Source organism: Colletotrichum aenigma, assembly GCF_013390185.1.
Source record: "Colletotrichum aenigma strain Cg56 chromosome Unknown KSG_Cg56_contig03, whole genome shotgun sequence".
NCBI lineage: Eukaryota > Fungi > Ascomycota > Sordariomycetes > Glomerellales > Glomerellaceae > Colletotrichum > Colletotrichum aenigma.
The window spans coordinates 6,670,015-6,683,495 of record NW_023500909.1 but is presented as its reverse complement, the minus strand read 5'-3'; the positions used below and the strand labels follow the sequence as shown (position 1 = coordinate 6,683,495).

The following is a 13,481-nucleotide window of genomic DNA, read 5'->3' as shown; positions in this document are numbered from 1 at the left end:
GAGACGGAGAATAAGAGGATTGGCAGCCCAGTGCAAAAGTGCGAAGTAGGTATTCGCAACAGAAACGACCCGCCGGCAGAGTTCACAGTCAGTACAGAGTACAGAGAATCGGTAGGGTATTCGGCAGAAAGCTGAATTATCGGACTGGAGGTGGATATCAGGTATTCGCAAATGGTCCTGTCGCCCAGCCGTCGTCCGGGGACCGAAAATGAGAAAAAGGTCCGCAGCGGGTTCCCGAAATGGAATTTCAATTAAAAGTGGTGGACGTGTCGATTCGCGGTTTTCGCGAAAAAGGGCGTGTCGGTCTTTTGAGCGTGTCGCGTCCAATTTACAGAGGGAAGAGGGCGGCGAGAGGGGGGGGGGGGGGGGGGGACCGTGTGCTTGCTGGAGGGGGCTGCCAGCAGAGACACACAGAGCAAGCAGGTGCGAGCCAGAATTCGTGCCTTCCCATTTGCTTAAGCGAGCTGCACGGGCCACTCAGACTGCTGGATTGCTGGTGGAAGGTGGGGCACTGACGGTACGTACCGGCCCTGCTCACCGCGAAAAGTGAAAGGGCATTCACGTCGGCCTGCGAGGGGGGAGCGTCGGTGACGCGTAGTCGACGTGCCGCGGGTGCCCTTATCGCAGACCGGGCCCGGGCCTCTTACTATCGCGTCCACCTCCAGTCCCTTTACCAGAGCCAGTCACGATGAGTATCTTACCTAACATGTAAACAGTTAACGATTACCTTAAGATCGGCAGTTAATTCTTGATGGTTGATGATTGTTGGTTCAGACTTCAATGCTGGGTACCTACTTTGCCAACAAGCAGTCTGATCTCGAATGGTATTCTCACGTAGCTATGCTTCAAGATGTAAATACTGCATACTAAACAGCTGACGAAAAGACTAATTAGACCTTTTCTTAGGTATCAGTATTCAACAATATTCAATTAGCAATTCATGCCATTTTCAACAACATCGAACCTCTGTTGTTCTTGCCTTGTAAATAACACTTTTCTACGGCAACTGCCCCCCCATCCCAGGAAGCTTGGGCCACTTTCCCCTCGGCTCCTGAGGCAGATCCGATGAAGCTCCAGCCAGTCCCCGTCACCGCTGCAGCCAAATCTCCAAATTTCTGCACCGTACCTTACCTCCGTCCTGCATGCATCCTGTTCGACATCGATACTCGTATCGACACCGACTCCGGCAACGGTACATGCGTCTCTGCCCGACTGCGAGACACCAGCCGAGTGCAACAACAATGTCCCTGCCGCCCTATCCCTGATTGTCGGTCTCTTACCAGCCTCCTGCTGCTCCACCATCACCATGCCCAAGGTCCGCCTCCCGATCCGAAACCCCACACCGCAAAAGAAGGTCTGGAGCCACCTCCAAGCCGCGACCGCTACGTCCACCGCCGTTATCCCCCTGCCGAGGCCTATCCGACCCCTTCACCTCTACCGCCACCTCCTCCGCGCTACCACATACTTCCCGCTCATCTGCCGTTCTTACCTGGAGGACTGGGTCAAGGACGGCTTTCGACGAGAGCGAGCGAGAGCTGCCTCGGCAGCAGCCAAATTGCCCACTCGTGGGCGCGACCATGGCCGAGAACGAGAAGAACACTTCCTGCGCACAAAAGCCCTCGCGGAAGGTAAGAGGAAGCTTGTCATCCTCAATGCCGCGCTCTTGGGCGACACAGACCGCTTCCGCAAGGTTTTATGGCTCGTGTTTGGGAAGTTAGGCCGGCGACGCCGTGAGCTCATGGCCGACTTTGTCAAGAAGGAACCCGATCCTCCCGTGGACATCAACGAGCTCGAGAAACAAATGCAAGTGTTTGACTCAGAACGAGACATCCAGAAGGCCAGAAAGCTGCAGAGACTCAAAAGGATTCCCCCGACGAGGCGCGTGTTCGACCGGACCGATCCCACGCCCTGGGTTCGCCAGAAGCTCAGTCCCATCGAAGACAACTGGGACATCAAAAAGCTCACCCAGTTCTACACCTCCCAAAAGACGCAGCAACGCGATACGCCATCGGATTGCTGGCCTCGAACTGAACTTGACAACTTCAAGCCTGAAAAGTTCGTCCCCGAGAACGACGTATGGGGCCGAGAAACAGCAACCCAGAGGAAAACAAAGAAAGTACGTATTTGGTGGAAGAGGACGGCAGACAGGCTTGTGCCACCAGTGGAGCGCAATGAATGGGATTTGTTGCGCTCGATTGTCAGCGGTGATGCGCCTGAGGTCTTGTGGAAACTGGCTCCACGCAGGCCAGTTGCTATGGAGAAGAGTAAGCAGGGGGACTTCCCGTGGTCGGCGTATGCCTCAATTCCCGTCCGCGAAATCGAGAGACCACGGTCTCGAAAGAGAACCCGGTTGACGGGCAAGACGGATGACGGCCCATACTCACAGACCCAACAGCTGGTGCGCGAGGTTCCATACAGCGACAGAAAGCTTCGGAGGGAGTTCAGCAGGTTATGGCAGGCGTCATCGTACGTGGAGGAGACTAAAAGCGATAAAAAGGGGCGGCACGGGCGTGAGTTTGTCTGGGGTAACCCTTTGACTAGCCCGCCCATCGCATCGGGCCCTCAACTTGGAATCTTTGAGGGCGTCGATGCCCAGGGACAGATAGTTGGCGGAAACTAGTGCCTTGTCTATTTGTTTCTGTTATTATACCCCAGCTCCCACTCTATCTAGTCTAGCAAGCCAGCCAGCTTCGGCAGAGCGTCACCGTCAACACGCATGCCAACCCACTCGTCCATGGCCTTGGCGCCGATGGATTCGTAAAACTTGATACTCGGCTCGTTCCACTTGAGCACCACCCACTCAAGTCGGCCTCCGTCCATGGCGACGACCTCCTTGGCTAGCTCAACCAAGAGGCGCTTGCCATAGCCCTTCTTGCGCTCCGTCTGGCGTACGTAGAGATCCTCGAGATAGACACCGGGCTTGGCGCGCCATGTGCTGTAGTTGTAAAAGTACAGGGCCATGCCGACACCCTCGCCCGCTTCGTTGAACAGGATGAGGCACCTCGCGGGTCTGCTGGGGGATGTGGGTTCCGTCACGGGCTTGCCCGCCGTGTAGGCGGTCTGGTCGTCCGGGGCGAAGGCGATGGTGTTTCCGAGTGACTCCTCGGTGGCCTGGACGCTATCAAGTTCCTTTTCGTAGTCCGCCAGCTCCTTGATCAGGGAGAGGATGATGGGAATATCTGGGGCAGTGTCAGTTCATGGACCCCCGCCTCCATGACAGCAAGATAGGCTACTGGCTTACCTTCGCGTCGCGCATGGCGGACAGTTGAGTTTGAGGGGGCCATTTTAGAGAATGAGTTGCCGGTATGTAGTGTCTTGGGCACAAGATAGCTTGTTGCAGAGCCTCAATTGCAGACAGAAGATTATTTATACGGCTCAACCTGGTTCTCAAAGGGCGCGCCTATGTCGAAGGTGGAGAAGAAATCATGCATGCGCCCCTCAACCAACGTTAGATTTATGTTTGTTTTCACCGCCTTCGGGACTTGTGTTTCATCAGCTGGGCCGAGTCAGGATGAGTCAGGATGCATCAAGGCAAGCATATCTACAACATCTATAGCCTCAAAAGCAGATTGTGTATAGGAGATGTGAGCAAAGTACCGCCACGAAATAAGAGACTGGACCAGCTAGATAGCTGGTGGTGTGGGGATGAGGGGTAGGGGAATGGCAGTCATCTATCGGTATCTTATCATCCATCTGTAGCGACAGGGAATAGAGCTTCAATCCCCAGTCGACAGCTCCCGAGGCAATCTGCAATGTTTCCTCAGTTCAGCCAGCTATTCTCCGCGTCACCGGCCTTATCGGCAGAAACATCCAGCCAGGCTCCGGCGGACATGTTCGATTGCCGCCGACACCGGGCCGGAGTCCCCCAATCCCGCGAATGGAGCGAGCAACGAATGAATGATGTGAGGACCCTTGGCCGCAGACGCCATTGACGAGTCAAAAGATACGCAATTCCATTGAGCCAACCGTCTGAACTCCCCCCCACACACTCGCATCGGCGGCGTTCCGACCTTCCTGTTGCGCCATCTGGCCCTGCGATGCGCTCAGAGGCCAGCGAACCAAACACTGGAAGACTGGACCCCCCGCACCAGCTCCAATGCCCCTCCATTTCAGGGTACATTACTGCTGTGATTATGCCATGACTTCCGCTGGTGGATGGGTCGGTGTGAGAGAGAGAGAGCTTCCTCTGTCCGTTATTTGTGATCCGACCAGCTGAAACCCGCCAACCTGAATCCCGTCCGCGCTCAAACTCCTGCTTATCAATACTTCACATCTGTTCATAAACAACACCAAGCCTCACATCTGCTTCATTCCTCTTACCGAGTAATTCCTCACGCCAACACCAAAAACCAAATGATCATGCTCCTCCCGCCGCCAAACCCGACCCTCAAGGGCCAGAAGCTCCTGATCCTCTCCCAGTTTAAGCCCGACGACGACTTCTATGCCAAGCTGCACTCCCAGTTCCCGGATCTCAAGGTCGTCCACCACGAGCTCGGCTTCCCCGAGAAGAAGCCCGGCAGCACCTTTAACGAGAGCGAGTGGAAGGACGTGACGATCCTGCTCACCGGCAGCGCTCTCCCGGACCCGGAGCAGGCGCCGAAGCTGCAGTACGTGCAGCTGCAGAGCGCCGGCGCGAACCACATCTTGAAGCACCCGCTGTTTACGGACACGGATGCAGTCTTTGCGACGGCGAACGGTGTCCACGGGTGAGTTTTCTTTAGTATCTAGTGAGGCCGTCGGTCAACTGACCCCCGCGCAGACCTCAGATTTCCGAATGGATCATCTCAACCTACCTCTCATTCCAGCATCAACGTGAGTTGCTTAACCCTTCAGGTTACACCGCATGAGTGCTCATCAACCCAACAGTTCCCAAGTACATTGACAACTTCCGCGAAGGAAAGTGGTCTCGCGGAAATGATTGGGTAGAAGACGCCGTCGGTCGCACAATGCAAGTTCACTCCCTCAACACACTCCCCCCATCACCAGACCATCTCACTAACCTCATCCCCAGAGGCATCCTCGGCTACGGCAGCATCGGCCGCCAAACCGCCCGCGTAGCCACCGCCCTCGGCTTCAAAGTGCACGCCTACACTCTGCACCCGCGCCCGACGCCCGATTCCAAGCGCGACAACGGCTACTCGCCGCCCGGCCTCGGCGACCCGGAGGGCAAGTTCCCCGCCCAGTGGTTCTCGGGCGCCTCCAAGGCCGACCTGCACGCCTTCCTCGGCTCCGGGCTCGACCTGCTCGTCGTCGCGACCCCGCTGACCGACAAGACGAGCCACCTGCTCGCGGCGGAGGAGTTCCGCATCCTGTCCCCGAAGAAGACGTTCGTGTCCAACATTGCGCGCGGGCCGATCGTCAACACGGACGACCTGATCAAGGCGCTGGACGACGGGCTCATCCGCGGCGCGGCGCTGGACGTGACGGACCCGGAGCCGCTGCCCGAGGGACATCCGCTGTGGAAGGCCAAGAATCTGTTGATTACGCCGCATATCAGCGGTATGTCGACGAGTTACACGGAGCGGATCCTGGGGATTTTGGATCTGAATTTGGAGCGGTTGAGTCAGGGGAAGAGACTTGTCAACGTTGTCAACAAGAAGGAGGGTTATTAGACTGTTTGTACTGTAGACTGATCCAACAGCGATTGTGTGTAATGATCTCATTCTTGATGAACAAGAAGGTTTCTCTCAACGGCGCTTGTATCAAGCATCCATGGCTCACTCAATATGGCTACTTTGCCACAGGAAAACCGACTCATCCTGCACAAATGTGGCAACTCGCATATAAGACTGCCTCGAATGAGACATTCGGTATTGCTCACATAGCCACAAAGACATGCATGCCCATATGAAGCCTTCCGCTCTCGCTCAGGTCTCAGTACCCGCGTCATTCCGTGCCTTTCCAATCAAACAGCGTCAATCCGCGGAGACGATGTCTTTCGATCATGGTCACCTTCGACAGACGTCGAAGCGCCCTCTGCAACGGACGAATCCTGCGACCGGGGCTGGCGTTTCTCTCTGTATGTCTGTTAGCCACTCATTCTCCGACACAGAAACAACGAATCTTACCCCTGAGTCCCCAACAACACTCTGACAACCTGCGTCGTAACCACTAAACACACAACCATGACCGCAGAATAGACATAGCCCTTCGGAAACCTCGGCGCCTCAACGGTAGGATACACAAACAGCGGAATCCATGCATTCGTCGACGTCGCGATCGCCGTCATCAGAATCAGCGTCAACGCCCTCTCCTCAATGTTGTTCTTCAAAATGACGTTCGCCCAGCCGTACAGCACCGAGGACACGGCTACCGCAGAGTACGACGTGCTGAAGGCGAACCACTTCGCCGCCTCCGGCACGTTCCAGGCCGCCAGGATGACGAGCCCGGTGAAGTTGACCGCCGAGGCGAGGGTGATGGCCGCAGGCCGGCCGATCCACAGGTCCGCGCTGAAGTTGATGAACAGAACGAAGAAAATGCCCAGGCCGGGGCTGATGGCGTTGAGTTTGTTCATCTCGGCGGTGCTGTACCGCCCCAGGCTCTTGATCCACAGGAGGAAGGCGGCGCTGTTGGAGCTGGTGTTGAAGAAGAAGACGTCCCACAACACGAGGAGGTAGAAGCGCCAGTCGGTGAAGACGCGCTTCAGGAGATTGAACGAGAAGGGGGTGTTGTTGACGGAGCTGCCTGTCTTTTCGAGGCGCGAGCGCGCGAGGTCGAGTTCGGACTTCTTCACCACGAGTCTGTTCGGTTTGGCGGGCGTGCCGGGCCAGATGAAGTAGCCGATGAAGGCCAGGGGGAGGGTGATGATGGCGTTGATGATGAAGAGCCAGCGCCAGCCTCGTAGGCCGTGGACGCCGTCGAGGTAGGTCGTTGCCGCGGCTTGGAGGAGGGACGCCGTGAGGGTACCGAGCGTGAGGCCGATGTAGAATGTGCCACCCCGGCGACCGATCTCATCGCTTCGGTACCAGGAGCCAAGAACGAAGTGAACGCCAGGGAAGTACGAGGCCTTTAAAACGCGTCAGCAGGCACTTCGGGATGCGGAACACCGAGACCAACCTCGAACAAAGATACCATGAACCGGTAGGCCATGATCTCACCATAGCTTTGGGCGCGGTACTGGAGCAGAGTGAACAGTCCCCATCCTTATTCGACAAGAGTCAGCCTATGTTATTGCAGACGATTCGCAGCCTGAGGCGTAGCTCACCTAAATCGAGGGTCGGCACCAGAATGTGCATCGGTACTCGAGGGAACAGGTAGATGAACGGCAGCAAGCCGACCACGTTTCCCACGACGAAGATGGTCTGGAACTGAACCAACTCATTCCCATGGAAGCCGAGTTCATCAGCCATTCCTGATACGTATGCATTATCTAGAACGTGTCAATTCACATCGGCCTGGTGGGTTGAGGGTGCCATACTGATGTTGGTCTGGTCCATATACTTAACCCAGTAGAGGATGAAAGCATAGGGAACGATGAGTAGATCCAGCTTGAGGATCAGCTTGCGTTCCTCGGGACTATCGCTGGGTGAGAACCAGTGATACCACCGGCGTGCAGGCTCGGTCATGATGGGTAGATGCTTCAGACACGCGATGCCTAGGACGTTGGTACGTCCCCACTAGTCTTTCAGACAATCGCATTCGCTTTGATCTTAATAAATACAATCATTCTCTATTCTCCCTCTCAACTAAGAAATCCCCAAAGTCGTCACCACAATACCGGAGCACATCACCGGCAAGCAGGGGCCGGAGTCCCTGCGAAGGCACCAAGCACCGGCCTAGGCCCCGACCCGCGTGCCGGTATTAGCGACCGCGTGGCATTATTGCCGACGTCTTATCTTGCATCGGCTCCCGAGATTCGTGGTTGGTTCATCTGAGCTTGTCCGGCTGTCAGTTTGGTGTGTCAAAAGGGACCCCGACGATGGTGCAATTTCTCGCATCATTGCGTGAGCGTTGCAGTCGGGCTTCCGCCGAACCTCGGTGCTGGCGTGTCCTGTGGACTTTCTCAACTCCGAGGTTTGTACAATATCCAGAGTGAAAAGAGGAAAAGATTGATTATAATTTATGAGCTTTGCCCTGTTCTCAATAACTACCATTACTGCCCTCATTGGAGCTCGTGCATGGTCCGGCGGCGGAGTTGGCAACTCATTTATTTCATTCCTGGCATCCAGCTCTGCCTTGAAATTTTCTACCGTGCCATCATTTCCTTGAGCTCCTTTCCGTTCTCCGTTCTCCACAAACACTTCGGCATGTGCCTCGACGCTTGGGGGTTTCCTGTTGGCACGGCGTCGACGCCATAACAAATAGGCAGTGGTGAATATCGCGATAGTGACGAGAGATACACAGGTGCTGACGGCGATCACAGCTCCAGTAGAAAGACCAGATGATGGTTCAGCGGTAGAAGAGGCTGGTGAGGAGGTCGGAATACTGCCGCCTGTCGTCGAAGTTGGCCCACTAACATCTTTCCACCGGTGATGTTAGCAACATACAGACATAGAAGAGGTTCTCAGTATAACAACCTGTGGCTTCATCAGCTTTGCCAAGTTGGCAATATGCATCAAACACCTGCGTTGCGCTCGCGACCTCCGCGCTCAGCTGGCCGCAGTTCTTCGCAACAGCAGTGGCAATGATGTTGCTGAATCCATCCGAGCTTGCGGTGCAGAAGCAGCTATAGGATGTTGTCCTGCCTCCGTCATTAGACATGAAATTTTGCGAGAGGACTTCCATGTACGTATTTCAAATGCTCTTATCACACTCACAATTGCGCATTCGCATGCCGCGCGATGTCTGTGATGGGAGTTGAGCTTAGCTTAAGCCACGCAAGAGACAACAGAATCTGACTCACTACAGCTGAAATGGAAAAGCCATCGCAGCTAATATAGAAGGCTTGCAACTGACTCTCCCCGGCAAGATTTAAAGTTTACTCTAAGATACTGAAAAGGTAAAGTAACTCGAGGCTCATCACCATCTTTTGGCCGTGATCAAGATTGTCAATGTCTACGCGCAATAACCAGCCTCTTTTACGAAGACTTGCAGGATCTCAGGACATTGGCAGACCATGTCACTACCTCGCAGACTACAATACTGTTCCGAATGTGCCCTGTTTCCTGGGGCCAGGCTGTGGAAGTCTCAGACATGGTATATGAAGCATGCGTTTCCAACCCAATGAGAGCACGAAGTGCCAAGATGCAGCTGCGGAGAGATCCCTCTAATCCATGAGACTATTAGAGACAGCCCGCCATCGACGCATCGCCTTGGTGTCTTCAGCCGCAATCAACTCTCCGATGCCTGAGGTACATGAAGTTTAAATCCGGCGTCCTAGACGCGATCGAACTCAGAACCGAACACTTTTACATACTTGCTGCCACTTTAATATCTATGCCCATGGTAGGTAGAAGTGCTGAAGTGACACCTGATGGAATTTGAGGGAAACACAAGCCACTTCCCATCGCGAAACACTTCTGCCGCCTGCCTACCTGCCTTGGTCTCAGTTGCCTACGGTGGCCCCAATGGGTACATTAGCAAACGCTTTGCCCCGTGAAAAGGGCTAAAATGGACCAGTCGCCTGAGACAAACGTAGCCTTGCAATTCACATGCTGGATCACTGATCGTCTGGAGCCAGATAAAAGTAGTGCAAGACGCTGGTTGGTTTTATTTTACTTAGCCCCTGGCCTCAAAGATATTTACAAGGAATATATGTGCGATGACAATGTTACAAGAATGCGTGTGCCTCTCAAGACTAACAGATGGGTATCACAGAACGGTCCATCGGCCTCGACAGAACCCGGATCATGGCATAGAAGTTGCTTAGACGCACTGGGAGTACCAGTCGTTGACAAACTCGCACTTGCCAGAGGCGCAAGAAGTAGCGCCAGAGTATCCCTGGCCACCGCACTGGCCGTAGAGAGCAACAGAGCCGGAGCCAGAGCCGGAGCCAGAGCCGGAGCCAGAGCCGGAGCTGGCAGCAGCGCTGGTGGCAGCGGCGGCGGGAGCAGCAGCAGAGGTGGCGGCAGGGGTAGTGGCAGCAGCCTCGGCAACGGTGTCAGCAGACTTGGTAGATCCAGAAGAGCTGCTGGACGAGCTGAGCTTGCCGGCACCGGCGTTGTTGGGGACGCTGGTCTTGATGGAGCTGGCGGACTCGGCGGAAGCGATGGAGAAGCCGGAGAATTCGCTGAAGAAGGAGGTGTCCTTGAGCTTGGAGAAGTCGGTGGAGGTGGTGGTGTCGAAGACGTTGACCTCGCAGGCGCGGCCGAGGGCGGTCTTGCACTGAGCGTTGGTGGTGGCGTCGGGGGAGGAGAACAGCCTGCCCTGGTAGTCGGAGACGAGAGCCTTGACGTTGATGAAGGCGTTACCCTCGAAGATACCGCGGGCCTTGGTGTCGCCACCCTCGAGAGCGTGGCCGTCGTTGTCGTCCCACACGTTGTTGACGGCGTGGAGGAGAGTGCCACCGCTGAGGGCAGGGCTGCGGCCGGAGGTCTTGTAGATGTAGTTGTTCTTCATGGTGATCTGGTCGTCGGTGCCGACCATCTCGAAGGTCCAGTAGTGGTATCCGTTGCAGCCGGTAGAGTAGTCGGACTCGCCGTTGATGAAGTTGTTGGAGAGAGTGATGCGCTTGCTGGGGTTGAAGCCGAAGACGTAGTGCTGGCGGCCAGGACGGGCAGTCTGTCTCAAGGGTCAACATCATCACCATGTTGCTTACGACGATGCGACTTACCGTGACGTGGTCAACCCAGACAAGGTCAGCGCCATCGAAGCCGATAGCATCACCACCCCAAACGTACTTGGGGTTCAAGTCGGAGACCTGAATGTTTTGGATGCTTTTGGCTGTTAGTGCACGAAAAGATTCACGAACTAGGTTGGCACTTACATGACGTTGCTGCCTCTCATGCGCAGGCCCTTGCCCTTGATAGCGCCCTTGTTGCCAACACCGAGGATCGTCTTGTTGTTGCCGACGTCAATAGGCTGGGTCGGGGCCTTGTACCAAGTCTCGGTCGAAGCAGGGTTGCTGCCGCAGTCGTCCTGGATGATCTTCTGGCAAGCAGCGCCGGTGCCCCAGCTGGCGCAAACATTGCCGGACTCGGTGCCCTCAGACTCGGTGAAGTCGTACTCCTTGGAGAGGAGGATGACACGAGGCTCGTCGTCAGTGAGGTATTCCTTGAGCTCGGTGATATCCGCAGGGGTAACGGCAGTTGCGCTGCCACCACCAGTAACACCAGTAGCAAAGCCTTCAGGCTTGCCAGAGACAGTCTGAGCCGCAACAAGGTTGGCAAGTCCCGCCAAGACCGCCAAGAGAGTGGGAGCCGACTTCATTGTGGAGTTGTCGTGATCGAACCAAGATTAAAAAAAGCTGGGTGAAGGGCTGATGTTGGTTCGTAGAAGAAGAATTGGAAATATCGTGGTTGAGTTCCGGAACCCAATGAATGAATGAGAGGTTAGAGTGACAAGCCAAAGGAACGAGAGACGATATGAGAGGTGACAACCAAAAGAGATAGAAGTTTGGTAGGAACAGAGTTGCGAAGAGCAGTTGCCATATGGGAGCCGAAGCCTCTTGATAAATCCCCCGTGCTCGCGCCTCGATCTACGCCCGCGGATACAGTAGCCGCCGCGGGAACGATCTTTTATCTGGAACAGACTACAGCTGTCACTTAATTAAATCCCGTTCTCAATTGGGAACCATACGACAATTACAGGGCTCATAATTGGGTTCCGCCCCAGCAAACAGTGGAGCGTGCGCCCATCGATCCCCTGCGCAAGCCGCACGCCTGGCCTGAAAGAGAAAAAGTATCCTCCTGATCCCGGCCAGAGCTACCGTATTTGAGTCCGAAAAACAGGCAAATCTGAAGTGGGAGCGCATTGAGGTCTTTTTCTGCTCAGGGGCAAGTGGTGCGCTGCTGCCCACTCTGGAAAACTCTTCGCTATGGCGGTTAGCCTTCCTATTCAAGTCACATGCAGCCGCAAATATGAGGAGTCGCCAACCTATCAGTGATCAGAGCATTCGGCCTCGCAGTTCCTGACTTAAAACGGCACGACGTTGCTGATGCTCTCTCTTGGACTTGATTAACAGCCCGTGGCCAATGGCGTCCACTGGCCACAAAAGGGGTATCGAGCATACTCGTGAGGTTAAATTATTACCGTAAAGCAGAGGACCAGCGGGCTCGTGGTTGCGTTAGGTGCGGTCTGCTGTTGGCGCCCCTTTTGGTCGCGGAGTATCGGCCCTACGCCCTAGAACTCGCGCCTAGTAAAACCGAGTGTTATTCTGTGGCCCCTGTATCGCCATTCCATAGCAACGTCTCCGAACATCGAGCCAAGGACGATGACACAGTCGTCTGTCCTGGGCTGAAGTAGCCTAAAAAGAAAAGGGCAAAAAGTAACACAATGCTCTGGGGAGGAATAACAGACATTTCAGCACACCACACGATATGTTCATGAGAATCGTGTCAAGTTACGGGGTGTTGATTGGCTTTAACTTCGGCCTCCGATGCGATCCGCCTGCTGTAAGCAACATAGGATTGCGGGGTGAACAGGGGAATGCATCATCCCCTAGCGTAGATGAGCCGTATTATTTCCCAGAAATTGACATGTCACACAGGCGGATCTATTTCTAACGTCCCCGATCTAGTTTGCGAAAGCGAACACTCCCAACACGTCGACAATCATTCTATGATGATCCTTTTGACGAATTGTTGCTTGATACTTATTGGCGTCTACAACTCGACACAACATCAGCCGCGTGTGGTCTGGCTAGTAGAGCGAAATTGGATCTGAAATTTGGACCAGAAAGACTTTTCGGCCTCAACCAAGAGACAAGGTTGTTTTGGCCACTTGTTACACTGATACGTTCAGGTCTCCTTCGCAGGCATGTTATCCACATATCGTCTGCAGTGGTGCTAGGTATGGAGCTGGGAAATTGCTGTGACTTGAGCCGTCCGATCAAATTATGATGAGAATGCAGGAGTGATTCTAGGAATCGACATTAGTAACAACGTGTGAACTCGTCCCAAGACCCCAGGCGGCCGTGTTCCACATGCCTCGACTTATTCAATACAAACAAGAGGGGACTGGAAACGATCCGATAAAGATAGTTCCTTTGACTATTGTCATTAGTCATGATGCCACTCACGTGTAGAAAATCATCGTTGTTCCTGCAGGACACCACAGTTATATCCTATCAGATCATCGCGGTGTGACGTGGGTCTGGACATATTCACCAAGGTTCGCTCATCAGGACTAAAGCTAATCATTTCTTATCGAATGACACCTTCACGCTAATTAACTTACTTGTGAGGTTCTTGATCACCCTTGTTCGCGAAAACAGCGGTCTTTAGTTTAGAGCTACTTTACTATTGGAAGTACAAGAGATCACGTCACATACTGTCGAAATTTTCACCCTCGCCGCGACGACGACGATAACGAAAGCCTTCAGTCACTCAAAAGAGGGATTTTGCTCTAAATCTTAGAGATAAGCGCTACGAGTACGCAAAAAT

At 54.4% G+C, this 13,481-nt stretch overlaps 6 protein-coding genes across 6 annotated transcripts; 2 read left to right on the top strand and 4 right to left on the bottom strand.

Annotated features, from left to right (window-relative positions):
• Window positions 1–1,306: 1,306 nt before the first annotated feature.
• CGCA056_v005782 (uncharacterized protein) lies at window positions 1,307–2,620 on the top strand (the record flags this gene model as incomplete). Its single annotated transcript, XM_037321033.1, has 1 exon — window positions 1,307–2,620. The coding sequence occupies one exon, from the start codon at window positions 1,307–1,309 to the stop codon at window positions 2,618–2,620; it is 1,314 nt and encodes a 437-aa protein (XP_037181800.1).
• Window positions 2,621–2,667: 47 nt separating this feature from the next.
• On the bottom strand, window positions 2,668–3,284 carry ats1 (N-acetyltransferase ats1; the record flags this gene model as incomplete). Its single annotated transcript, XM_037321032.1, has 2 exons — window positions 2,668–3,179; window positions 3,242–3,284. 2 exons carry the CDS (start codon window positions 3,282–3,284, stop codon window positions 2,668–2,670), a joined length of 555 nt encoding a protein of 184 aa, XP_037181801.1.
• A 1,075-nt stretch (window positions 3,285–4,359) lies between these two features.
• Window positions 4,360–5,612, top strand: ddh-2 (D-2-hydroxyacid dehydrogenase; the record flags this gene model as incomplete). The annotated part of the gene is made up of 3 exons (XM_037321031.1): window positions 4,360–4,706; window positions 4,760–4,812; window positions 4,867–5,612. 3 exons carry the CDS (start codon window positions 4,360–4,362, stop codon window positions 5,610–5,612), a joined length of 1,146 nt encoding a protein of 381 aa, XP_037181802.1.
• A 293-nt stretch (window positions 5,613–5,905) lies between these two features.
• SEO1-4 (putative transporter SEO1) lies at window positions 5,906–7,565 on the bottom strand (the record flags this gene model as incomplete). The annotated part of the gene is made up of 5 exons (XM_037321030.1): window positions 5,906–6,017; window positions 6,069–7,006; window positions 7,057–7,142; window positions 7,205–7,369; window positions 7,418–7,565. The coding sequence occupies 5 exons, from the start codon at window positions 7,563–7,565 to the stop codon at window positions 5,906–5,908; spliced, it is 1,449 nt and encodes a 482-aa protein (XP_037181040.1).
• A 252-nt stretch (window positions 7,566–7,817) lies between these two features.
• On the bottom strand, window positions 7,818–8,700 carry CGCA056_v005778 (uncharacterized protein; the record flags this gene model as incomplete). Its single annotated transcript, XM_037321029.1, has 2 exons — window positions 7,818–8,458; window positions 8,517–8,700. The coding sequence occupies 2 exons, from the start codon at window positions 8,698–8,700 to the stop codon at window positions 7,818–7,820; spliced, it is 825 nt and encodes a 274-aa protein (XP_037181039.1).
• A 1,104-nt stretch (window positions 8,701–9,804) lies between these two features.
• Window positions 9,805–11,307, bottom strand: pelC (putative pectin lyase C; the record flags this gene model as incomplete). Its single annotated transcript, XM_037321028.1, has 3 exons — window positions 9,805–10,659; window positions 10,712–10,814; window positions 10,865–11,307. 3 exons carry the CDS (start codon window positions 11,305–11,307, stop codon window positions 9,805–9,807), a joined length of 1,401 nt encoding a protein of 466 aa, XP_037181042.1.
• Between the last annotated feature and the right edge of the window lie 2,174 nt (window positions 11,308–13,481).